Source organism: Falco cherrug, chromosome 3 (genome assembly GCF_023634085.1).
Source record: "Falco cherrug isolate bFalChe1 chromosome 3, bFalChe1.pri, whole genome shotgun sequence".
In the NCBI taxonomy this organism is placed as follows: Eukaryota; Metazoa; Chordata; class Aves; order Falconiformes; family Falconidae; genus Falco; species Falco cherrug.
The window spans coordinates 68,224,948-68,251,281 of record NC_073699.1 but is presented as its reverse complement, the minus strand read 5'-3'; the positions used below and the strand labels follow the sequence as shown (position 1 = coordinate 68,251,281).

The following is a 26,334-nucleotide window of genomic DNA, read 5'->3' as shown; positions in this document are numbered from 1 at the left end:
TCCAGTTTATGCTTGGTCGGACAGATAATGTCGTGATAATCTTACCTGTTCTAACTCTAAAGTTCTATATGATTCAAAGCCCTGATAGAAGTCCTATGTTTAGTTACCTGTAGGATTTATCCAGACTTCAGTCCTGATGTAAAAATACAAATTGTGTAGCTACATAGCCATAAACACAGTGTGTATCAGAAGAATGCCACAGTACCACTGTTAATAGAGGATTAAAAATAGTTTAGCTCTTCATGAACTTCTATACTTGCATTAAGTTGTGTTGCATTTCAAGAAATGTATAGCAGCTGAAGAGCATCTGGAAGGGAGAGCAATGAGAGAGTTCTAGGAAACCTGAGGAAAAACGGAAAGTTATTCAATGTCATCTAGAAGATTTTTTTGAAGGAGCATGATGCCAGATAATAAAAGGCTTTTACAATGAGGAAGGAGAGCTCTGATGTCGATAGGATAAGTCATGGTCCTTCATGCCAAAAGAAAGATTCAGGTTAGATACTAGGGAAGCAAATTTCAAATACCAGGGAGGGCATTATGAATGATTGGTGTGGTGGGTTGACCCTGGCTGGACACCAGGTGTCCACCAACCTGTTCTATCACTCCCCTCCCCAGCAGAAAGGGAGGGGGGAGAAAATAAGATGGGAAAAAACATGTGGGTCAAGATATCGGCAGTTTGATGAAATAATAGCAAAAGCTGTACACGCAGAAGCGAGGAAAGGATGTTTTTCTCTGCTTCCCATTAGCAGGTGATATTTGGCCACTTCCTGGGAAGCAGGGCTTCAGTTACCCCAGTGGTTGCTCTGGAAGACAAACATAAATACCAAATACTACCCCTTCCTCCTTTCTTTTAGCTATTATATCTGAGCAGACATCATATGGCATGGAATACCCCATTGGTCACTTTGCATCAGCTGTCCTGGCTATGTCCCTTCCCAAGCTCTTGCCCACCCCCAGCCTTCTGGTAAGAGGAGGGGGGAGGTTGGAGAGGCAGCCTTGATGCCCTGTGAGCACTGCTCAGGAGCAGTCAGGGCACTGGTGTGTTATCACCACCTTTCCAGCCATCAGTACAAGCACAGCGCTGGGAGGGCTGCTGGAGGGCTCAGCCAGACCAGATACAACTGGTTAAGCAAGTTTGTTTGGACAGCATTGCTAGTGGTCTTAGGGTGCAGGTTAGGTAACAACCTATGAAAACGGAAAGAAACATCCCTAATCCTACCTTTAGGCAGAGGGCTGGGTACTCTCCATGAATCTTGCTGTTCCCATCTTACCAAATTCTCTGAGTAGAGAGACAGGGCAATATACAAGCACATAAATCAGTGTTTCCCAACGTGTGGGGCTGACAGCTTTTCCAGCAAGCTATAAAAAACCCCCAGTTTTCAAGGTTAGATTAATCTTAGAGGGGTAAGTCCAATTTAGCACTTGAACATTCTTAGTGTGATTTTCACATATATACACAAATATATATCTGTATGTATACACACATATACATGCATATACACACATATGGTTATGGTATTGCCATACTGGCACAAGTTGAAAATTTTTCAGATATTAAGGAAGAAATTAGTGGATAAAATTTAAAAAAAACCTTGTATGAAGTAAGATTTACAGTAAGAATGTTTATGGGCCTGATTCAAGTGAACTGGAATCTATTGTCATATTTTGCAGTCAGCTTCCTTTGTGCTTATCCAACCTTGAACTAATGACATATTCAGTATAACAATCTAGTGACATCATTCTAAGTTATGGCATCTTGCACCTATGAAAACAGGCTCTCCTGCTAAGAACAGTAAGAACTCAGCAGATGTCTTTAAATCCACATGTTCCTGTACTCTGGGCTGCACAGTTTGTTACTGGGAATTATGCCTAAAAGGCCAGTTACTCAGACAGAATTTGGGTTGGATCTTTACATCTTTAGTTTCTTAATTAAACTGTGCCAGAATGTGGGCTGCTTGCAATTTCATTTGGCTTAAGCTCATCCAATCTAAACTGTCTGCAGTAGCAAGATGCAAGTCTTTTCCTTGGTTTCCAATTCCAGTTTCAAGCCAAGTCTGAGCTCAACACAGGAGCAATGAGATCAGTCAGGGAGAATGAACTTGAGATCTCTAAGCCTGAGCTTCAAACAGACAGTCTGGGTGTAATATTGCTCCTATCATCAGCAAGTGGAAATAGGACAAAGGAGAGCAAATTTCTTGCACCCATTTAAAATAGAGCAATCACTGATTACCTTATAAACACAAAAAATAAAATGCTGAAAATGCATGCAGAACTGAAACTTTCTGGAAGTTCAGAAGACAGCAGAAGGCAGATTAAACACAACTTCAAACTATACGTAGACCTGGAGCCTTCTATTTAACAGTGACTCATTGCAACACGTGTGTTTCTTATAAACATTCAAAGCCAGTTCTGGCTGAGTAAGATGGCTGTGAGTCTAGAGTTCAAAAATACTGGGGGTTCTGCACATTGTGTAGAAGCTGACTTCATACACTAATCAGAGCAAGAATGGAAAATGAAGATGGGAGCTGCTGACTGAATGTGCCAACCTGCCCAAAACAGTAAAGAGCTGGAGGAACCTCCCCATCCCAAAATACTTTACTGTACAACAAAGCCCGGAGAAAGAATGGACAAGTTATTGCACTGGGATTCGAAAAACTTCAGAGATATCATTAGCTACAGCAGTGGATAAGCAAAGAATCTCTATTTATGAATGGCAGAGAAGAAAATTAAAAGAATTAGTCTTTTCTTGCTTTCTGTTAAGGGTGAATGTTGGAGGATGATATCAACAACAAGCCTTTTTTTATATTGGATGTGTCAGCAGAGTTTGACAAGGCCCCCCAGGAAGACAGGACACATGTTCGTGCTCAGGTAGCGCTGCCTTTGGTGGGTGAATTCCCCATCAAGACACTATTGTGTCGTGCTTGTTACTTGAGAGGTTTTGTAGGGGCGGGGGGGGGGGGGGGGGGTGTGCAAAAAACCCCCAGAATTTGACAGTAAGAGCAATAAAAGTTTTACAAAGATGATGTTCTGATGCTGGGAAACGACCATTAAGCAATACTTATAATTGGAAACTCTGGGTAGCTTGGGAAAGAGCACCCAAACTACAGACAGATAAGCATTAATTTGAATCTGGTTCAGTGGACCAGTCATCTGTTCAGGAGGAATGATCAAGAGGTATGCTTAGACTAAGCAAAAGAGATGCTACCCTCTGTGTGTACACCACGAGAAATGAAATTAAGTTGTAAATTAGTTAGTCAAAGCTATAACTAATTCTCCCACCCCACTTGAGCATGCTACTGGGCAAAGAATGTACCTTTACAGGTTATAGGATGCAAGACTTAACAAAAGTCTTAAGAAACTGAAGACTTTAATAACAAGTATCTAGTTTTGACATATTACTGCAATATTCTTAAACCTGAGCTGCCTGTGAGTGGTGACATTTGTTTCCAGCAGAGCTATGGGGGAGAGGCGGGAGCAGGATGCACAGCACACAGGATGGGGCCAGGGTGAGGCCCGTGAGGAGAACTGGGCAGGCCGAGCCATGGCGGACAGGGTGCGGTGGTGGCTGGGCTCGCCTGTGGCAATGGGACCAGCCCCAGCTCAAGCTGGGCAGAAGCTCACTGATAAACAAGGCTGGGGGCAGGACGTGCTAGGCCAGGCATGGCCGACAGGCCCAAGTGGGACCAAGCCAGTTGCATATTTACAAGGGATAGGTATTGCTCCCTGGTAAAGTCTCTGTATCACTTGTCACTGCTTTCATGGTGGATCTTGTATCCATGTACCTGACCATATAGAGAGATGATACTGTCAGTTCCAGGTGCCTGACTTTGAATTAAATGGAGTCTGGAGAGAGACTGGGTTGTTAGCACGTGCGTTTCCTGCACAGTTAGGAGGAAACACACGGTAAAGCAAATTGCAGGGCTACAAGTCTGTATAAACCAATCTGACCAAACGAAAACATTTTCTGTTCTTACATGTGAAGTGGAAACGTGTGCTCTTGGATGAGACCTGCAAAAAAACCCAGTTTAAGCTGTCAGTACTGGCAGACTAGCATAACTTTTGGAGGCTTCTTAATCAGGTGTAGAAGAGAAGCTTTAAGCTTTACACTAAAATTTAATAGGAGCCATTTGAGTGGTGGTTCCTGAAATGTTACAGAAAAATGAAATTTAGAGAGTGAAAAACCTAATAGCCAGAGACACTTTTACAGGCTTCAAATGAGCTCCATCTCTGACAAAGCTCTGAACCTTGCTAACATAATGATAATAATATTATGAATGAAAAAAACCCAACACACTTATACAGCATTCCTGGAACAAGGTGAACAAATAAGAAGTAGAAAATATTGATTACCTATGTTAAACCATTAAAATCACTTCTTTGAAACAGTTTTGTTAGATAAAGATGTAAGACAAGCATGTGTGTAGAATCATGTCTGCAGAATCTCTTCTAGCAGGCATGGTAATACACGTGCCACGGTAGCACTGACAAAAAAACCACTTTTAGCTTAGCATTAATCTATTCCACTCAGGTATAGAAATATAATCAACCTCAGCACCCTCAAATCAAATAATTGTTAGGAAAAGTGATAAAAAACCTTACTGATTAAAGTAATAAAACATATGCCAAAGAGAACAGCAGAATCAGGATGTGATCTACGGTTTTCAGTGTTAAAAAACAGAACAGCACCAAGGAGCTGTAAAGGTTGTCACTTGCAAGCATTTTGCCACTGTAGGAGAGAAAAATGAGGATAGCTTGACAGTTAGAATTAATGTCAGTTATTGGGCACTCACAGAAGTCTGAAGAAACAAATAGGACAAAGCAAAGAAATCCAGAGAGCTTCACTTGTTCAGGAAAATGGTATTTTGATGTCTGAGCCTGGCTGTGAATCACAGGGTGTTAGAAGAAGTACCATATAAGACTGTCGCCCTTGACAGACAGTATTCTCCAAGCCCCAGGAGAGGAAAATATGAGGTATGGAGTTCTCTGCAAAGCATCTTTCCAGACTAGCAACTACAGGCCAAAAAATGTCAACCCCCACCCCCCCAAAATGAACAAAAAACCCAAAAAGAACATATACTTTTAACATTTTTGGGCTGAAGTAACATTGATTAAAAAAACCAACAACACATGTTTAGGATCTAAGCAACAGGAGAGGCTACTTTAGGAGACAAATTCTAAACATTGTTAATGCTGTTTAGGCTGGTATACTTGTCTTCTTGCCTTGAAGGAGATTATTTAATGTTGCAAAATCTGCTTTAACAAACTGGGTTTCAAACTGAGCTTCTCTGGTGCTGGAGGTATCATCTTGAAAGTCCTTTGTTAGTCACATAGGGTTGAATGAGATGCAGAATAAAGCAGGCACTGTAACTGATCACTGAGTGACAGGGAAAGACATCGCACCATTTAGCCCAGTCCCTGTGCTTACAAGAGAATTGACTGAACTTAGAAGCTGAATATGTGAAAACTAAATGTTACGCCCTGATGAAGAGGAGGTTTTTGTCTTACATCTAAATTACTTTTGGCAATTGAACGATGGCTTTTTGTTTGTTTGGTTTGGTTTTAGGGGACTGAATGTCTGTGCACCTATATTAAGTCTGATACGCTGGGATATGGTTTGAAGTTTTTCCTGACTGCCCTGATCAATCATGTTGTCAGCCCTAACCTTCATTGACTGATTAAAAAGCAGAACTCATCAAAATTATTCACTCTGAAGAGATTATAATCTGACCATTTTACTGAGGTGATATATTATTCATAGTTTACAATCATTTTTTTTCCTAATATATACAGAAAATTCTGTTTTCAAATTTAAATTAAAAAAATAGTAAAACTTAGGCAGCATTTCCTTTTTCATTCTTATGATGGCAATAAAAACCTTAAAGGTGACAAGACTATTATTTAAAATATAATGTGACTGGGTGTAAATTACATATGTCAAATTTGCAGTGAGGCTTTATCAGTTTTGTTGTTAATGGCATTGGCATTTGCAGCGACATCTCAAAGCTCAGCAAAAGCTAATACTTGTGCACTAGCAACTTGTTCTAAATAATGTGGAACTGATCATTTGAGGAAATTGTTTTATTAAAACTTTACAACAAAAAATGTGAAAGAAGAAGATATGTTGCTTCTTTCAAATAAGATGTACTCTTCAACAAGAATGTCCCAGTTGTGCTAAAATAATGTGTCCATATCTACAGAAATGTTAATTCCAGAAATTCCCATTGGCATCAATGAAAAAATGCTTAATGAATGCAGATAGTGGCATTTGAGTTTGTGACCTCTTTTTTTGTTCATTTGTTTTCTTTAGGGGAAACAATGTTTCTTATCCATTGCTGGTAGAAGTAATGACTAAGATCTCAGTAAATGAAATAACTAGAAAAACTGATAATTTTTCTCTCACTTTGTGCTTAATTTCTTTTAGGGAGATCCACACACCAGTGAAAGTAATGAGAATATTGCCACTGAATTCAGAAAACCATGTATCAGGAACATTTTGCCTTAGATAACAGTTTGTCATAAAATCAGTTTTATTCTTTCCCTGGGGAACTCAATTTATTAGTCATTTTCTTCTGCCAGTGTGGGTCTTACAGCCAGTGACAGGAACAATGGCAAATATATAGTAATAAACCCATAAAAATTGGCATAGGCGTGCAGATACAATTAAATTATTCCAGCTATTTAAAATAAAATCTGATCCAATATCAGGTTGTCAGTTTGTGCAATCAGTTTCCAGTTTTTAAAAATGCACTGCAGTCTGAATGCATAGGTCTGATCCAAATAAGTAAATGGAAAGATACCCACTGATTTCGGAGAGGTTTTTATCAAGTCCTCATTACTTTATATAAAGTTCTAATAATAGTCATCTCCAAAGGAGACTATGAAAATGAAACTCCAAGTCATCTCAGAATATCAGGAATTTATTTTCTCTAATTTATGAAACTTCATGCCATTGAAGAAGGTGCTATTATTCTTATGAAGGGTGAACATAGAATTTTAAGTCAAATATTCTTTCCAGTGGTTCCCATACCTATCAAGTCTATATATGTTATGATCTTAGCTGAATTTATCACACACAGGAATGAACTGGTATGGCCAACAGCAGAATTCATGCTTGAGAAAAACTGAAAGTTGGCTTCTTCACTGAAAGAGTCAAAGTGAAACGCTAAGTTATTGTTCTCTTGATTCCTTCTCAGCATTTATAACTGCTACTCTAAGAAATATTTCATTATTTTATAAGGCTAGCATGCCACCGGAAACTAGAGAATGTCAAATGATAAGCTCAGAGAAATAAGACTTTGGCTGTATTGTTATATGAACAATTTATTTGAAGAGATCAGGAATAATTGATGAATGCTGGAAATGGCTGTGAGAGCTGGCATTTTGTAACCACAGTTAGCATTAGAACATTTCTGGTAAGAATGGAAAATACATTACTTCTCAATGCTGAAATGGGATACCCTATTACAAGATAAATGTTTGCCTATATATATTTATACATACATACATATGTATAGGTAATTGTATATCTATAAGACAGCAGGGTAGAAATAGAGAACAAGTGAGCAAGCATAAGAGGTCGTTCCCCCACTATGTCAAGTATAGTTTTAACATTGTTCTGCAGTTAGACTAAGGCTTTTTTTTTTTTTTTTTTTTTTTTTTCCTGGAGTAGGTAAGAATTCTCCTGAAAGAGTGGAATAAGATAAAAAGGTTATATATGTACATGGCATTATATCTGCACAGTCTGTCATATCTATATATGATATTTTGCAACATACAGATGGTATACATATGATAGGCATTCATGTTGGAAGCCTTCTGTGCTTCTCTGTAACACATTTATCTGACATGCTTTGTTTTCTGGAAAACAGTTCAGTCATGTGTATACAACATTTCGTATAATCAGCTGCAGAAGGTTTTTATTGCATTACCTGTGACAAAGCTGGCAAGCGCCCATCTGAAGCAGGCTGCTTCCGTTAGTGGAGGAAAGAAAAGCAATGTGTACCTTTCTCCCCATTCTAAGTGAAATTTTATGCAGAGATGGACAATGGACTATCTCAGCAGCTTTACAGGAGAAGCTGTGTATCAGGATTTCACAGTGCCTGTTTCGCTCTGTTTTGAGCAGGAGCAACTGTTCTCTAGCACACAGAAGCAGCTGTCTGATGAGTGCCAGCTATGGCCAGTTGCTAGATGTGGGTATCGTGGTGCTACCTCTTCCCATACCTCCATCCCTCATGCATAGTCTTGCTCTGGCAGGACAGTAGTGTGCTTGTGCCAGCTGGACCCAAGGAGCTGCTAATAAAAGAGGTCTTATCAAACCATGAGAGTGAGGAGTAAGAGCCCATCACACATTGGCCACCCCAGTTCTGCATTTGAGTCACTGACTCATCCAAAGTTCTTGTCTGTATTTTTCTCACTGGCCTTTTGCTGCTGGTTTTTGTTTGGTTCCAGTTAATTTCTGCACATTTTCATACACTTCCTATCAGAAGTGTAACAGTTACTAGGAAGTAGCTGGCAGTGAATGTCAGCAGTTCGGCCTTCTGGCCATGGAAGTGGCTGATGCTATATAAACAGAAAAAAGCAGGAGCCACACTGAAGATGAGGTTTACCTGGGAAACTAAAGTAGTCAGATATCAGCAAAGCAGAAATTATCTGAACAGCTGAAGAACACCAAGAACAAAGATTTGGAGCTCAGGGAGTTAAGGGTCAGGTACCTGAGCAGCTGGGGAAGGGAGGAAGAGTGTAGAGAATGAAACAGAGACTTGGTAAAGGGATGTAGCCAGTGCAGAGGGACTTCAGAAATCCATTTTCTGAAGTCAACAAATCTTCAGAGTTCAAAACAAGCCTTTAAATATGACTTCACCAAGGAAGTAGGTGACCTGCTTTATCAGGAATGGAAACTGCATGTCCCCCAGTAGAAGAGGAAATAGCAAGACTTTTCAAGACAACTTGTTTATAAAAAGTGGTGGTTACTATGAGAAAATTTCAGCAATGCTAGGTGACTGAACTCTAGTAACTTTTCATTCCAGTGCAGGGGTGGAGCAACCAGTAAATGAAATTGTAACCACTATAGAAAGTATTCCTATTACTTTGTGTGTTGCTGTTAATGTTCCATTTTGTGGAGAATACAAACAGCTTCCTTGATTTATAATATTTAAAAAACATGGTGAAAGTAGAATTCACTTAACAGCAATTTAATTGAAATATATTCCTCTGAGTTCTGGAAGATGGGAATGTTGGAACATAAGTAAGGATTACTGTAAGAAATAACATTAGAAAAAGGTGAGGCAAGCAAAATGAAGCTTACTTACTATAACAAATTTCATGTTAGTAAGAATTGTTTTACAAACATTCTTTTCAGAGAGACCAGTTGCAAAGTGTAACAAGGAATCAAAATGTATCATAATGCACTATCTGAAAAGGTTCATTTAAAGATATGAGCTATTAGTAAAAGTGTCAGACTGCTTAATAGCACATAATTCTCAAACTATATGAGCTTTAATATTTTAATGAGGTGAAGTGGTGAGTCCTGTTGCTACTACAATATGCTATGTTTGTGTACTTTGTGCAAATGCAGAGAAGGTTTTTAAGCAATTGTTCTGTCATGTAAAAACCTACCTGAAGTTAAGATTATTTGTAAAGAAGTATATCTGGTGTCTAATACAGTAGTTTCTTTTTGCTTATGTTTTCAAATGAAGATGCGTATAGCTGGATGCTGGCTATGTTTACTGGCTTTTTGTGCTATTTCTGCCCTACTTCACCTTTCCGTATCATTCTCCTGAAGTCTTCTGGGTATGCTTGGCAGTTTGATTATGTCTCACGTGTCTATTGAAAATATTACTTGCCTTCTCTGTTACTGGAATATTTGATGTTGCTTGTATTATCAATTGCTTTTAAAATGAGTGGTTTTCCCTATTAAAGACCATTTAGAGTTTTATATCAAATAATAGCATTTTCTTCTCACCCCTGCTACTTTATGAGTAGATTTAAAGACTTCTTTGCAAAGAGAAATACATCTATTACTTTTTGAGAGAACTTAGCTTGTATGTAAGAGACATTTCCTAAAAAAAATTCTAGGTTTCAAGCAGTTTCCATGAAGTATGCTTGATTTCAGCCCTGTTAAATTATGAAGATATATACCATAAAGCTTTGTTTAGAAAAGCTGAGATGGTGGCCAAATTGCTTGAGGAAACATGAAAAGATTAATGACTGAGTTTTGCCTGGCTCCCAGATTCTTACTTCCTGAATCAGTGTAGCTGAGACATATCATAAAGATGACACATATTGACTCTGGGGAGGAAGCAGCAATTATTTGCCTTATTATTTTCCATGTCAGGCAAGTAATAGAGTAATATTGTGCCAGCCAGCAAAAGAAGAAATGTCTAGCTTGTCTGTCCTTCAGCTTGAAGGACTGCTGTACATACTTCTCAAACACGGGTATGTATTTGGAGATTAGGACTTTACTGCAACAAATAATAATAATAATTAGAAAATCTAGATCTTCTGCTAGATTCTACTTTGAAGCAAGACAAAATACCAGGAAGTATAAACACAGTATTCAGTTTCAACATTAGTGTCCTTCCAGGGAAGTGGCCTATGGATCACAAATTCCAGAAAAATAATTTTGGTAGTAGTGTTGTGTAGTCTTTCTCCCACAAGGTAGAACAAAGGTGTTTAATGTTTGTTTAGTCATTCTCAAATGTCTTTACACATTGCCTTTGTTGTTTCATAGATCTATTTGCGATTCTTGGACTACGAGATGCAGAATTCCAATGAATGCAAAAGGAATTTTGTAGCTGTCTATGATGGAAGCAGCTCTGTGGAGGATTTGAAAGCAAAGTTTTGCAGCACTGTTGCTAATGATGTAATGCTGCGGACAGGTCTCGGAGTGATCCGCATGTGGGCAGATGAAGGCAGTCGAAACAGCCGATTCCAAATGCTCTTCACATCTTTCCAAGAACGTAAGAACCTAATCAATGCATCTGCCTTTCAGTTTGTTGAATGGTCCCAAAAACTGTTAATGTTTTCTTTATGCAGAGTAGTCACTGAAAAATGTTCCCAAACAAGCTATGTAAATTTTCAGAACAGTTTTTTATGCCAAGCATTTGTAGTGTGCAATAATTTGTAGTGCAGTAGACAGAGCTCAGGATTCAGAGAGAGCACAGGATTCAAAGACAGGAAGACAGCTATGAGTAGTCACGACCTGCCCTGTCATAAGACTGTGACTTTTGTCTGATCCCCAAGCTACTGGGCTGCTGTGTCTTTTTCCTTACACAGTGCAGAAAATAATACAGCTGTGAAGGTTTTTATCAAGCCTAATCCTTTTCTATTAATGTTATTTTTTAGGTCTCATTGTGATGGGCATTTGAAAAATACCTTATGATTGTTTTATCACAGCTGGTGGGTGTATTTGTGCATATCCCAGAATGCATATATCAATAAACATATAAGTCAGATACTTTTAAGCAAAGAATTTAGTTGTTGGGTTGGTTTTTTTTTATAGTAACAGGAGCTTTCTAAAAGTCTTACATGTTGTTTTGGTTAATACTCTTTCTATGCACCTTGCCTGCATTCATACGTTTATATGATTTCTGGACCCAGATAATAAGGAAAACAGCCTTTCAAAGAAACAAAAGGTAGTTCTACCCAGTTAAGAAAAAAAAAAAAACAACCACCAAACAACCAAAAAACCCCAATCAAACAAATAAACCACAAAACCCACTCAACAAAATGCAATAATCTCATTAGCTTAAAATAACTGACTCAGGTAATCACTTGTGAAAGATATTGATTTGTTTTCTTTGATGGAAATAATACCGGTCCCTTGAGGAAGGAGAATATGCATTTATTTTCACATGCTGATTCATGTCTGTTTTTAATGTATTTTTTGGTTTGTGCATCACATGTCTGACAGGAAGATTCCTGTGTGGCTGTCAGTGGTTGGAATGAAGGTGCACTTCTACCAAACACTTTCTTCATCTGTATTCTGTGTGTGTGTACCCTGCAATGAGGCAATGAGACTCTGTTGAAAGCAACCTCTGTAATTCCTTAATTATGGCTCTGATTAAAAATTTCTGACAGTCCATGTGCCTGAAACTGCATACGCCACTGTATTCTCACATTTCAGCCTTAGGGTGGATTATATTTTTCTTGTCTGTAAATCAGGCCAGGGTCTAAAAGATATTCAGAACCCTCAGCTGAGATGATACTGCCCTTCTGTCATTTCTGCAACTGGAGATGTCTTGAATATTCAAGATCTGATTCATTTTTTTCACAAGGCATCCTGATCTGTTACCTTAGAAACAACTGCATAGACATTGGAGGTTCATAGCGTATAAAGAACTGGAGAGTGAAGTGCTATGATGACTAACTTGAAATGAAGGTTTGAATAAGTGTGTGTTTGCAAGGCTTTCATATTTTAAAGGAAAATAAGGAAAAATGTGGGCTTTTCTCTTATAATATTCCAAGACGTTTACCTGACATGCTACATCTTATGAGCTACTCCATTCTTGTAAACAGACGATAGTTTATACTGCATGGTATTCTGACTGGGAAGTTGAAAATATTAACATGATGTGTTTTCTCTAAATTTATTCTGAATAAACATTGTGCACTAAAAGCTGAAAATTTATTAAGGGCTAAATTGTGCTTTGAGATATGTATACACAGCCTGTTCATAAATAGTAGAAGAAGCTGCATCTGTATTTTTAATGGTGTAAATTGACTTTAAAGATTTAAAGGTGATGCAAACTGTACTTTCTGTGCCATGTCAGTTGTCTGTAAGTGCTGCCTTATGCCTCAGACAGAGCTGGCTGTCAGGAGTCAGCTAGAGCAGATGTCCGGTGTGCGCACTGGCGAGACACAGCTCATAGAATGTAAACTGCAATGTCTTTCAGCAGCGTGTGGGAATAATTAGATCATCTGCATGGAAGAGAAGGAATGTCAGACCTCATTCAGGGAGATGTACATCAGGGAACAGACACCTGTGTCTCTGCTCGGGGGCAAAGAAAGAGGAAAAAAGCTATTTTGTTCACCTAGAGATGAGAAAGAAACAAAATAGAAAATGAAATTTATGTTGTGGCCATGTGCATCGGAAAAAGTGACAAAGTAAAATTCCTGCATTTACTGTTGCTGTGGGAATGACCAGGAGGTGTCATGATCTGTAGCTCCCCAAATTCCTCTCCTTAGTGTGGAGTTAAGTTGTTGAGATTGTGAGTCTTCCCTTACACAAGGCTCTGTAAACTGGAAGTGGTTTGGGTTTTTTGTGAAAACAGGCTACTTAGCCTGAGGAATGTTTTCTTTCTGTGTGAGTCTGTTCAGTGTTCATTCTTGTTATAGAGCTGTTTCCTGGGGTCTTGACATTTGTGTAGAGCAGAGAAGTCTTAAAGAAATTTTTTACATTATTATTTTCATACAGTTTGATCAGTGTGGTCCAATTACATTTGAAATATGTCTCTCTTTTGTTGGTGTCTAAAGGTGGTCTTACAAGTTTCCAAAGCTCTAGCAGTGATGTTTTGTAGAGCAGCAGTACTGTAAATATGTCTGAAGGAAAGGCATACAATGACAGAGGTTGTTAAATTTCCGGTGCCAGAAAACCCGTAATGATTCTCACATCATGAAAATAGTAGAGCTCTAAGTAACACTTAAAAACCAATTAATTTTTAATAGCTGATAATTTAGAGTGATGATCTGATATTTTGTGATCAGCATTATTAGCTATTCCAACTGTCATTATGGGCTTTGTCTGCTTATGTCCTTACCTTTTTAATCCTTAGTATGTCTTCTAAACATATATATATATATATATATATAAAAAATCATATTTTGTGTATGGTAGTCACTTGTATAACAGATTTTAAATATCCAATAAATAAATTTAAGAATCATAAAAAGAAAAACAAGAAAGCTGGTATCATCAAAAAGTGTCTGTTGATCTAGTAAGAAGTCTTGAAAAATGGAGTCTTTTGTTTCAGCCACTGACTAACTGTTCATTTCATTTTCCATGACTGTGAGAGTGATCTCCAGCCTGATTAATGACAGACGTGCTACACCTACAGCTTCTTCAAAGAGCTGCTCCTGAGCAGACACACCTACACTTTAACCAAAAAGCAGATTCGTAGAACCAAGGCATATGGGATAAGAGAAAATCCCTCTGTATGCACAGCAGGCAAGATGTTCTTTCACCTCTGACTGCTATTTGGTAGCACTGCTTCCTTCTCCATCCCTGCATCAGAAACCCCAGACCTGAAAAATATCATTCCTTCTCTTATTTTGTTCTCCTTTTCAGCTCTAAGTGTTTTTAAAGCCCTGTCACACATGGTTTTCCTATAGCAGCATAAGTTCTATTGTTCTTATTTTCCTTTTATTGACAAAATATTTGGCTAGAAATCTAGGGCCATGTTTAAAATAGTGCACAGCTTTATGAAGTATCAACACTCAAGTCCTTGTTTACAGCCAGAATCCTTGAAGATGATCACACCAGCACGGGCAATTTTCTAATAGGGAAAATACTGCAGGTATGCAGTAGTAACAATGACTGTTATTGTTGTAATGCAAAGGGAACTACTGAGGAAGGGAACAACAAACCAATAAGTGTAACACGTGAAAAGATGGTTTCCCATTGCAAGGACTTAGTAGTGTAAATAGGCTGCAGCTTTACTGGTTTTGCTCTGTGCTTCCACACTAACACTTAAAAAAGAAAACACTGGTGTTGCTTTCTTGCTGGTGAGCACTCATCTGTGATTTTCTTCCCCTCTGTGCTATTTGCAGCTACCTCTACTGAAAAGCCCTCACTGGCTAAGCATCCCAAAGACTCTCTGACCCTGAACAAAATAACAGTTTGTGGTGCATAGTGTATAAACTGAACACAGAATGGAGCTCTGAGCATGTGCTCCTGAGTTGCCATTCTCTGGTGAGTTCATATATCAAAAAAACCCATGAAACCACATATAAGTGTTTTTTAAAGACTAGATTACTGATATGTATCTGGTATTAACTATCTGTAAAAGTTACATTTATCTTGAACAGAGCTGACTGAAGGTGGCTGAGAAAGAAAATTCAGTATTAAACACATTTCATTTTCAAGTTTCTAACAGATATATTTTAATAAGATTTTTTCATTAGTGTCAAATGAAAAAATAAGTAATTACTTAATATTAATAATTAAGATTACTTGCTTTTAACCATCTTCATAATTTTATAATCTTAATAAAGTGGAACAGTCTCTCAGCATGACTGAAGTACTTTTCCTCAGAGAAGCTGAGAAAAGAAGTCTTCCTCTGTTTCAAGGATGATCTATACTTCACGTACTCAAGAATTCTTGTGCAGAGCATGATGCAATGAGCTATCTTGAGTATATGAGGAGTAGGTGTGAAATGTCTAACAAGTGGAGCAGAAAATATTTCTCACATCTAACCATTGTTAAGATTTCAGAAATTTCCTGTTCACCCTCAGGAGAAAGCAAGATCTCTCCAAAAGGTCATGACAAGAAGGGGGGAAAAGAAAGAAGCCTAAAAATACCTAAAGTAGGGTAGGACATTCATCTAAGATTAGTGAGTCCTGGACTGAAATCCCTGTCTTGAAACAAGCTCAAAGGGTAAATCTACATGGTTCAATGAAGTATGACATAGACACCCAAGGTAGCTTGCTCAGAACTACTTCACTCCCTAGAAGCAAAGAAGTTGCGCTAACCCTGCATCGTGCTTAGAAACAGTGCAAATGCACAGGGAAGGCACTGCACTGAAGTGGAACAGCCAGGCTTCACAGCAGGTCCATGATAAATCAGCTTTTGGCCTCACCTTGTAAAAATGTTTTGACTTGGCCGTGTCTGCATTTTATACCCAAAGTATCTTGTAATGTCCAGCAAAACAATGCCCAACAAACAAAGATATTTTTATTATTATTATTAATGTCATAACATCACAACAGTATAATAATTATTAATAACACAGAGAATATTTAATTGCTATAGTGCTTTATAAATATTGTTATTTTATAGTATAAATGTGCATGCATTACTTGTGATTATTTTATTGTCTCAGTGGAAGCAGGTGGGGTTTTTTTAGGTATAAAATAGAACTGCTTTTGTTTCACGTTACTTTGTAAACATGGCATATGGAAGAACTATAAACGTTCTTTATGTTTCTCTGCCTTAGAGCTATTCAGGATTAAAAGAATTTACTATCATCTTGCATTAATAAATGAAAAAGTATAGATTATTTGTCCCATCTGCACCCCCAAAACCTTCCAACAGTAAGAAAATAAAGTCAATTCCATTGGCTCAATTTTTATGAGTTTTGAAAGCAGTAACTTTCAAATACTAAACTCAGGGGTTTTTTAATATTGTGATGGTAACCTTCTGGAAATATGATCATTATTGCAACCTCCTAAGTTGTACTATGAACAAAATATATTTACATGCCAGATAACAGAAAAAAGGTTATTATTATAGGATTTTTTAAAGTATGTTTCCTAAACGTGTAAAAGATTCTGGGATATCATGTCCATTTCTGTTAACTCACTTGCTTATATATCTTCTAGGATAAGTGCACCATCTTGTGTTGAGTATAAATACTTGTAAAGCAGAAGATGTTACATTATAATTAATTCAATAACTACAGGTTTTTAACTTTATGTAAATAAAAATGTTTGCATATTAAGATACAAGATATCCCTACACATACCACAAAATTCTTAAAAAGAAGATATTACCATTAAAAATAATGTAGAATGAAAGTGTTTAAAACTTTTTGTTTAATACATATTATTTTATATAAGCTATAATTTTACATCAAAACAATATATTGGTTCACATAAAAACTAGAAAAATAACCTTTATTAATATTCTTTAAAATGTGATTTAATTTAAATTATAGTGTTTCCATGCTGCAAAAATCCAACAATTTATCAAAGACTTGAAGTTATTAAAATATATCAGATTGAATTATACGTATAGTTCTAATTTGCTCGCTTACATTATAATCATTATGAATTGTTCATTATGCTGAACAGGCTGTTTCACTTATTTCTTGACAGAGCTTGACTCCAGGCAGCTTTGGGACACAGGAGAAATAACATATCTGCATGTTCCCGACTTACTTTTAACCTAATTATGAAACCATCTTTTCAGGGAGTCAGAAGGGTTGAAGTTGGAAGGGACTCCAGGATATGATCTAGTCCAATCCTTCTGCTCAAAGCAGGGTCAGCTACAGCAGGTTGCTCAGGGCTGTGCCCAGTTGGGTTGTGAATATCTTCAGTGATGGAGACTCCACAGCCTTTTTGGGAAACCAGCTACTACACAGTGTTTGACCAGCTTCAAAGTAGAAGTTTGTTCTTGCATTCAAGAGGAATTTCCTGTATTTCATTCAGTGCTCATTGCTTCTTGACATATCACCAGGCACCACTAAGAGCCGGTTCTGTCTTCTTTACTCCCTCCCATCAGGTATTCATACACACTGATGAGAACCCCTCTGAGCTTTCCCTTCTCCAGGCTGAACAATCCCAACTCTCTCAGCTTCTCCTTAGGTCAGATGATCCAAACAAGCCATTAACAGACTTTTTGGCCTTTTGCTGGACTCACTCCAGTATGTCTTGCTGAGAAGGCAAGAACTGGACACAGCACCGCAGATGTGGCCTCACCAGTGCTGAGTAGAGAGGAAGGATCATGTCCCTCAACTGGCTGATGAGACTCTTTCTAATGCAGCCAAGAATACTGATGGTCTCCTTTGCCACAAGGGTACATTGCTAGCTTGTGGTCAACTTATTGTGTGCACCAGCACCTTTTCTGCTAACTTGCTTTCCAGATGGTCAGTCCCCAGCATGTACTGGTACATGAGGTTATTCCTCCCCAGACACAGGACTTTGCATTTCTTTTTGTTGATCTGTTTGAAGTTCCTGTTTCTTCATCCTGCCAAGACCCATCTGCACAGCTGCCCAACCACTTGGTCCATCAATAAGTCCTCCCAGTTTTGCACTGCCTGTGAACTTGCTGAGGATACACTGTCCCATCATCCAATATATTAATGAAGAGGTTAAAGAGTATTGGCCTCAGTACTGACCCCTAGGGTATATCACTAGTGAATGGCCTCCAGCTTGACTTCATGCTACTTAACAGAACTTCTTGAGCTTGGCAGTTCAGCTAGTTTCAGCCCGACTCATTGTCTATCTAGCGCATATCCACCAGTTTATTTATGAGGCTGCTATGGGAAACAGGGTTTAAAGTAAAGAAACATAACATCTACTGCTCTCTCCTCACTCACCAAGATAGTAATCTAATTGTAGAAGGCTGTCATGTTGGTCAAGCATAGTTTCCCTTTCATAAGTCCATGCAGACAACACTCTTCTTGTCCTACATATGTTTGGAAATGGTTTTCAGGATTATTTCCTCTGTCACCTTTTGAGGGATCAAGATGAGGCTGACTGAACCTTAGATCTCAGGATTCTCCTTGCTTTTCTTTAGGATGGGGGGACATTTAGCTTTCTTCCAGTCCTCAGAAACCTCCCCTAATCATCATGACCTTTCAGAGATAATCGTGAGTAGCCTTGCAATGACATGAGACAACTACTTGGGGTATTGTATCAGGGCTCATGTCTGTCTGTCGTGTTTGTTTAAATATTCCCTAACCTGTTCCTCTTCCACTGAGGGTAAGTCTTCCCTGCTCTAGTCTTTCTCTCTCATCTCAAGTGCTTGGAACTCCAAAAGGCAAATCCCACCAAAAAAAAGATGGAGAAGAAGGCATTCAGTAGCTCAGCCTTTTCCATGTCCTTTGTCACAAAGTCCCCTGCCTCAGTCAGCCTCACACTCACATTTTCCCCCACCTTACTTTGGCAGCTGACAAACCTGTAGAAGTCCTTTTTGTTGCCCTTGACAGCCCTCACCAGATTCAACTCTAGGTGGGCTTCAGCTTTCCTGAGTGTATCACTGCATCTTTGGTCAGTGCCCCTGTATTTTTACTGGAGTCATCTGAACTTTCTATGTGTCTTGTTTACGTTTGAGCTTAGTCAGGAGCTCACTGTTCATTTGTGCAGGCTATCTGCTGCCTTCACTTGATTTTCTGCTTGTTCAGATAGACAGATATAGAGCTTAGAGAAAGCAACTTACAGAATCAACCAATTCTTCTGCAACCCTTATCTTTCTCGGACCACCCCCCATGCCATTCTTGCAAGCAGACTCCTCAACAGTGAAATTTTGCTCTCCTGAGGCCCAGAGTTGTGATCCTGCTTTTTGCTTTATTCCCTCTTTGCAGCATCCTGAACTCCACCATCTCATGATCACTGCAGCCAGGGCTGTACCTGACATTCACATCCCTGACTCATTTTTCCTTATTTATAAAATTATGAGGCCCAGCAGAGCTCCCCTCATCAGCTCCTTGATTATCTGTATCAGGAAATTATCATTAGTTCATTCTGGAAACCTCCTGGATTGCTTGTGCCCTGTGTGTTGCCCTTCACAGATATCAGGTGGTTAAATGAGGTGGTGAAACCCCCCTATAAGGACCAGAGCCTGCGAACATGAGGCTTCTTCCAGCTGCCTGAAGAAGGCTTCATCTACTTCTACTCCTTGATCAGGTAGTCTGTAGCAGACAGACAGCAACTACAATATCGATAGCTGTCAGCCAACACTGGGCTGCCCACTAATCCTGACTCAAAAACTTTCATTTGGCTCCTTGCTCCATCCAAGGCAGAGCTCTGAACATTCCTGCTGCTCTCTCATATAAAGGACATTTGTGTAGTCTTAGGGAAGACCACAGACTGACAACACAGGTCTTCTGCTGGGTGGGGTGGAGAGACCTGTGCTGCTCTATCTAGTTGAAGCTAAGGACAGCAGTAGCTTCCTTTTGTGAAAACATCCACAACCTTTCCTCAGGTTAAAATGTTAATGTATTGAGGCATTGTCGCAGATGACATTCAAAAATTAAGCTATCAAGCGCTGCTGTCACATACCTTTTCTGCTTGATTCCATGCCCACCTGGGTAACAAGTTCAGGGAAGCATCAGGACCAGATCCACCTTGCGGTAAAAGAATCCTGTTTACTACCAATTAATTTAACTTTTTTAAAATTAGTAGAATGTCCTAGATGCAGCATCCCAAGATATGTCTTTTCAAGGGCAAAAAACCTAATTCCTCCAATGTGCAATGGGACTGACAAGTTTTCGGCTTCCCTTGATGCTTTCATTCGTTCCAGCTAAAAGCCCTCATTAGAATGGGAAAAATATATTGATTTCTTGTCCAGCTTAATCGCTCCAGGTTCAAGGGACCACAGGGAGGACCTGACTATACTAATTTTATAAACATGAACAAGATGAGGCTGTTTGTCATTAGGTTTAGGAATCTTACATTTGGGGGTTTCTCATGCTAAGTTTGCTGTTCTTAATCTGAAATTGCTCTGCCTTGCTATTCATGTAAGTTTTGATGTTTATTCACATACATCTCCTTCCTCCATAGTTTAACAGCACAATTTAGAGAAACTTAGATTTTCTTTTTTCTTCCTTTTTCTTGCCTTTCATTTCCAGAACTCCCTGCCATCACTTTGCATAATAATCCCTTCTTATATCTGCAGAAAATGTCTTTTGTACTGCTCTATTTTTTCTGTTATTTCTGAAACATTTCCTAATATTTTTCATTTGCTATAAAATATCTTGTCATTCCTTTCTGTGCAGAATGTCTTAAGTGTCATCTGTTTCTGATATACAGTTCTCTCTTTCTTCCTCTTCCTTTCACTTCCTTTACTACCTTCCTCTAGTTCTCCTTTTTGACTTCTGTCACTATACTTCTGAATTCCTTTACTTCTGCCTTGCACAACTGTCCTTCCCTCCCTTAAATTGTTCTCTTTTGGGGGTTGTTTTTCCACTATTAATCCTTTCTTTGCTGTTGTGTTCAGGGTTAAATCAGACCGGTTTTAAAGTGGCAAGAGCAAGTCATAGACATCTAGGAGGTTCTGCCTGCTCAAACACAGCAGTCTGTCATCAGCAGTTTACTTCTAAAGCCTTTCATGGCACTCTGCATGTTTTCTGGTTTTTTTGGTGGTTTTGTTCGGGTTTTTTTCTTCTTCTTTATGGCTTTATTAGCATAAACTTTCCTAATCTCGGACTTCTTTTTTTTTCCCCTTGTTCTCCTGTCACTCCCTGTGCTTTCTCCATTTGTCATTTGGGTCTTCTTTTCTTCTGCACTTTCTAATTATTATCATGTATTTTGAATGTGTGGCTGCCTAGGTCTTCGTAGGTGACCCTTTCATAAATTTTCTCCCTCTCTGTTTCACATTTTTCTTCAGAGCAGGCAGTGAGACTCTTTCTGTGTGTTGGAAAGACCCAGTTCCAAAAGCTGCTCACCTTGCCAGAAACAGATTGTAGCTAGCATGTGAAAGGGTGATAGTGCCTCTAATGGGCTCCCTATATGATGTGTCACATCATGATGTGACACAGTATCCTCCAGGCTCAGCCCTCACTGTCCCCAGATGACAGCAACAGATAGATAAGGACTGTCCTAAAACACCCTCCCTTGCTAATACGCATGTGTGCTGTTCAGTTCTTTCTGTCCAGTTTAAAGTAAAATCCTCCCTGTAACAAATTTAACACCTGACCAGGGTCACTGCAGCTTAGGAGATGGCATACCAGATCTTTCCAAAGATTGAACAGTGGGCAGAACCAGTGTGGCTGAACAGTCAGAATTCTGAGTTGGCTGAAAGACACAGTATATGTATACTGTTATATCCAAGTTGATGGTTGCATATTTGGGTGTGTGAAAAACTTTTGATGACATTTATTATTTGTTTAACAGACCATAACTGCTCTGAAGAAGCCGTTGTAGTCAGTTATGGATATCTGAACTTAAGTGTTTATTGAGAAGTGGATTTCTTAACATGATATATGGGGTCATTAAGTCTTACTATATAAATCCTTTGTACTGTTCTTAGCAAAACACTGCAACAAATTTCTCCTCTGAGCCAGTCTCTGTGCTATGCATATATGTTGTCACAGGAACTACTTTTAAAGTCGCAGAGGAGAAAATAGCCGTGAAGCATCAAATTCAAAGCATCAATAATGTGAGCGTCATAACTCCTTTCTGATTAGTTAAAGGTCTTTCTTTAAGAGTTATTTTTTACCTTTCCCTTAAAAATAATTATAATAATGCTTTTGGGTTGTTTGAGCTAAAAAAATACACAAAGAGTTCAGGTTTAACTGTTTTAACACTGATAAAAGTTTGTAGCTCTTTTTCTAAATGGACAAAGATCTGGTTTGGTTTTAATAATGAAATGATGAGGAGTAATTTATCTTTACTATGTTATATAATTTTGGAGTAGTAACTTTACAACCCTAACACATAATGATCTCCCAACACTTGAGTAAGTAGCACAGTTTAGCAATGTGTACAGTTCCTTCTGATGGCTTCCAAGCTGCTTTTTTACAGTAATAAGATAAGGCCTTCAGTAAAGCCTTCATCCCGCAGCTTTAATCTGAATGATTCTCCTAGATCATGGGTTTCAGAGACACTGAAGACTTGCTTTTTTTAATCGTCACACTTGTGATCAAAGGGGCACTTCTTTACTGTAGTCTTTCTTGTGAACATAAGGTTCTAAAAATAATTTTATACTCTGTGTATAAATGTTCAGTCACTGTTGACATGGGCACTAAAGTACATATCTTCTTTGAGTCACAGGAGTTTTCTTATAAAATTGGAGTTTCAACGATAAACTTTAAAGTATTTCCCATACACTGGATCTGGCTGGGATACAGTTAATTTTTTTCATAGCAGCCCATAGGGTTCTGTGTTTTGGATCTGCGGCTAAAACATGTAATAACACATCAATGACCCCCAGGCAGTGTATGGGGGGCTAACCCATTACAGCCATGAGAATCAGGCTTTGGGAGAGTCCATCTTTCTCAGAAAGAACTGAAAATCTCTTGCCACAGAATAATAGACAGTGTGTGACTTGAGTGCTCTCAATGCTACATGTTAAATATTATACTCAAGGAACCTGTGTTGTATAGCTTTTTCCTTTTACAGGTTACATGATCACTCCTAGATGTGTGTGTTGCAGAAAGCTACATGATTTACTACTTAATGCCAGTTTTTTCTCTCTTGTTTTTAGCCCCTTGTGAAGCCAACACATTCTTTTGCCACAGTAATATGTGTATTAATAATACATTGGTCTGCAACGGACTCCAGAATTGTGTGTATCCTTGGGATGAAAACCACTGCAAAGGTAATGTGTACAACTGAAAATGTCAAGTCATTTAGACTGCATGTGATACAGAATATTATCTGTAGTTTATTCTTAAATATGTGCCAGATGGGTCAAAGCTTAGAAAAAGTAATTCACGGAGAGCATACATCAAGTAATAGAAAAAATGAAGAGACATGAAAATACTGATGGATTTTACTTTCAGTGTTTGCATTTGTTTTGCTTGGTGTTGATCTGTGTTGGTTACGTCCTTCTGGCTGGTTATGTCTTACTGGCTAGCTCTGTGATCACTTGGTCTCTGTTTCCTGTACAATCTAAATTGTAATTGGAAGTTGTATTTTGGTTCTTTTGTCATAGTTACCTTTGTCGTGGAGTAACATATGGGTAGCAGGTGTCTTTCAGCTGCATGCAATGTCCATAAGAGCCCAGGTAGACTAAAAAGCCCAGGTGAAGTGGAATTAATGCTGTAGGAAAACAACTAAATTACCTATAATCAAGTGAAATTGAAGAGCAAGGAACAAATAGGAAATCAGGCATAATGTCTAGTTTGTAGGTAGGGACTAATGTTCCCAACCAGGTGCTGACAATGGTTTCTAAATATTCCTCTGTGTTTCTGGAAAAAAAAAAAAAAATCACCATCTGTGTTGTCTTCAGGGAAAAGAATGTAAGTAACTTACATCGTAGGCTCGGGAGAGTGCTCCCCCCCCCCCCCCCCCCCGTTAATGCAGATTTTTTCCTGGAAACATAGGATATGCCAAATTTAGTAACCAATCAAGAAAAAAATCAGAATGAGGTGGATTAGCAGTCAACCCATAAGTCTGCTGAAGCCTGTAAAATCCTGACAAGCAGTGCAATAGGATAAAACACAAATGAAAACTTACTACAAGAGAACAGAGCAAAACTGTGGCATGGCATAATATCCTTCAAAGAAACTAAACATATGATTGGGAAATAATTATCTGTTCTCTACTTCTTCAGCACAGAGAAAACCAGAAAACTTACCTCATTCTTTACTCATTCTTTAATTTCCAGAATGATTTTCATCTTTCATTTGCCAAGTACTTTTCTATTGGGTGTTGTGCATTTATCCTCTCTTGTTTTTCTGACTAGAAGGAGTTTTGCTGATTCTAGCAAAAGGGTTTTTTTGCTGCTGTATTGTTTTTTCTAACTCTACTACTTCCCCAGAGTCTGTGTCAGTCAGAGAAACCCCAGGTGAATCTACAAGAGTAGGCAATGGGGAGTACTGAAAATTTAATCTTTGGTATCTAGATTATAGAGATGGATATTATTGTTTTGGTGCCAATAACTTTCATTTCAAAGGCTTTTTATTAAGCCCTTTGATATGTTTTAGGTTGCCAGGAAAAATTACATGAAACTGGGTGTTGAAACTTAATTATAGTTGTCAAGTCTTGCTATGCCTGTGAGAGACTGATGTGAGTGCTTTCAGCTTGCATTTCCACAAGGTTCAGTCACCATCTCACGTGTCTGCAGCCAGCTGAAAGCAAATCACAGAGAAATAAATACAGCAATAGGACAAAACTGGTTTTCTTTTTATTATTTTACTGTATATTTTCTGTTTTTCTTAATTCAAATGCTGAATTTTCTGGCTAACTTCCTACAAGACCCTAAGTAAAGGATAGTGGGTAGGATCAGCTTCTGGATTTTTATGGGTATTTAGAAAAGTTGCGGTAATGAATAGGTCAGGAACAAAAGGAATAACTTGCACACATCTTTTTTTCCTTTCTAAAGCCTCAGTTTGAATAACTTTTCTATTTTCTCCTGACTTAGATTTTTCATTGAACACTGTCAACAGTCCCAGGCAGCTCATAAATATTAGGACTTCACTGAAGTTCCCAATACTGAGGAGAATTTCTTTTTAAATCCTGTAAAGTCTTGCTCTTTCATTGGTCCTAATATCCTAGTTGCATGTATTTACTGGAAAAGACAGAAAATAATGAAGAGAACATCTGTAACAGTCTTAGGGGCTTTAGCAGGCAAATAGAGTTCAGAGGTGACACTAAAGCCATCTGCTTGTTATGGTGGTTGCTTTTTCTAAAAAATGCAAATAATTCTTTGATCTCATGAAGCTTGTAATATAACCTGAATATATCACTTTCCAAATGAATAGGTACACAGAAGACCTGTGTGTTGCTTACTTGGCTTTCAGGAATACTGGATTTCTTCCTTCTTTCTTTCTGTCAGTGAAATTGATTAAGTGAACTCATAGACAAGGCTCAGCTTTGCAGTAATCTGTGAACCGATCACGGTCGGGTTTATTCTTGAACTGCAATTAATGTTGTTTTTTTGGTGTTTGTTTTTGGTTTTTTTTTTTTTGTGTGTGTGGTTTTTTTTGTTTGTTTTTGTTTTTTTCTCCTGTCACACAGAAAAAAGAAAAGCTAACCTATTGGACCAACTTACCAATACCAGTGGGACTATAATTGGGGTGACTTCTTGCATTGTGATCATCCTCATTGTTATCTCTGTTATAGTACAGATAAAGCAGCCTCGTAAAAAATTTGTCCAAAGGAAAACAGACTTTGATCAAACTGTGTTCCAGGAGGTGTTTGAGCCTCCTCATTATGAGTTATGCACCCTCAGAGGGACAGGGCCTACAGCTGACCTTGCTGACGTTGCAGATGACTTTGAAAATTATCATAAACTGCGGAGATCATCTTCAAAATGCATTCATGACCATCACTGTGGATCACAAGTGTCTAGCATTAAGGGCAGCCGTAGTAACCTCAGCACAAGAGATGCTTCTGTCTTGACAGAAATACAACCCCAGCCTGTAAAACCACTCATTCAGCCCATGAACAGGAGAAATATCCTTGTCATGAAGCATAGCTACTCACAAGATGCTGCAGATGCGTGTGAGATAGACGAAATTGAAGAGGTACCGACCACAAGCCACAGGCTGTCCAGACATGATAAAGCTGTTCAGCGGTCAGTATCAATAGATTTTTGATGAAGACTATTGTGTAAGGACCTGATTGCCCAAACATATTCACTCTTTATTCAGTAAAGACACATTTTCTTTCTTCTTTATTTATTGTTTAAATTTCTGTTTCCTGATAGCACATACCATTATATTATCTCTCTCTTCCTGTCTCTCTTTCTCTTATCTCTGCTTCTGTTTCCTGAGGGATCTTGTATCTCAG

The 26,334-nt window shown here is 38.4% G+C and overlaps 1 protein-coding gene across 3 annotated transcripts in view; it reads left to right on the top strand.

Annotated features, from left to right (window-relative positions):
- Window positions 1-26,334, top strand: part of NETO1 (neuropilin and tolloid like 1) — a 74,891-nt gene that overhangs the window by 41,531 nt on the left and 7,026 nt on the right. For all 3 annotated transcript variants that reach the window (XM_027798270.2, XM_027798254.2, XM_005431990.3), the window contains exons 7-9: window positions 10,730-10,958; window positions 23,084-23,197; window positions 25,561-26,119. In XM_027798270.2, the coding sequence (XP_027654071.1) occupies window positions 10,730-10,958; window positions 23,084-23,197; window positions 25,561-26,119 (902 nt within the window). The remainder of the gene's footprint in view (window positions 1-10,729; window positions 10,959-23,083; window positions 23,198-25,560; window positions 26,120-26,334) is intronic.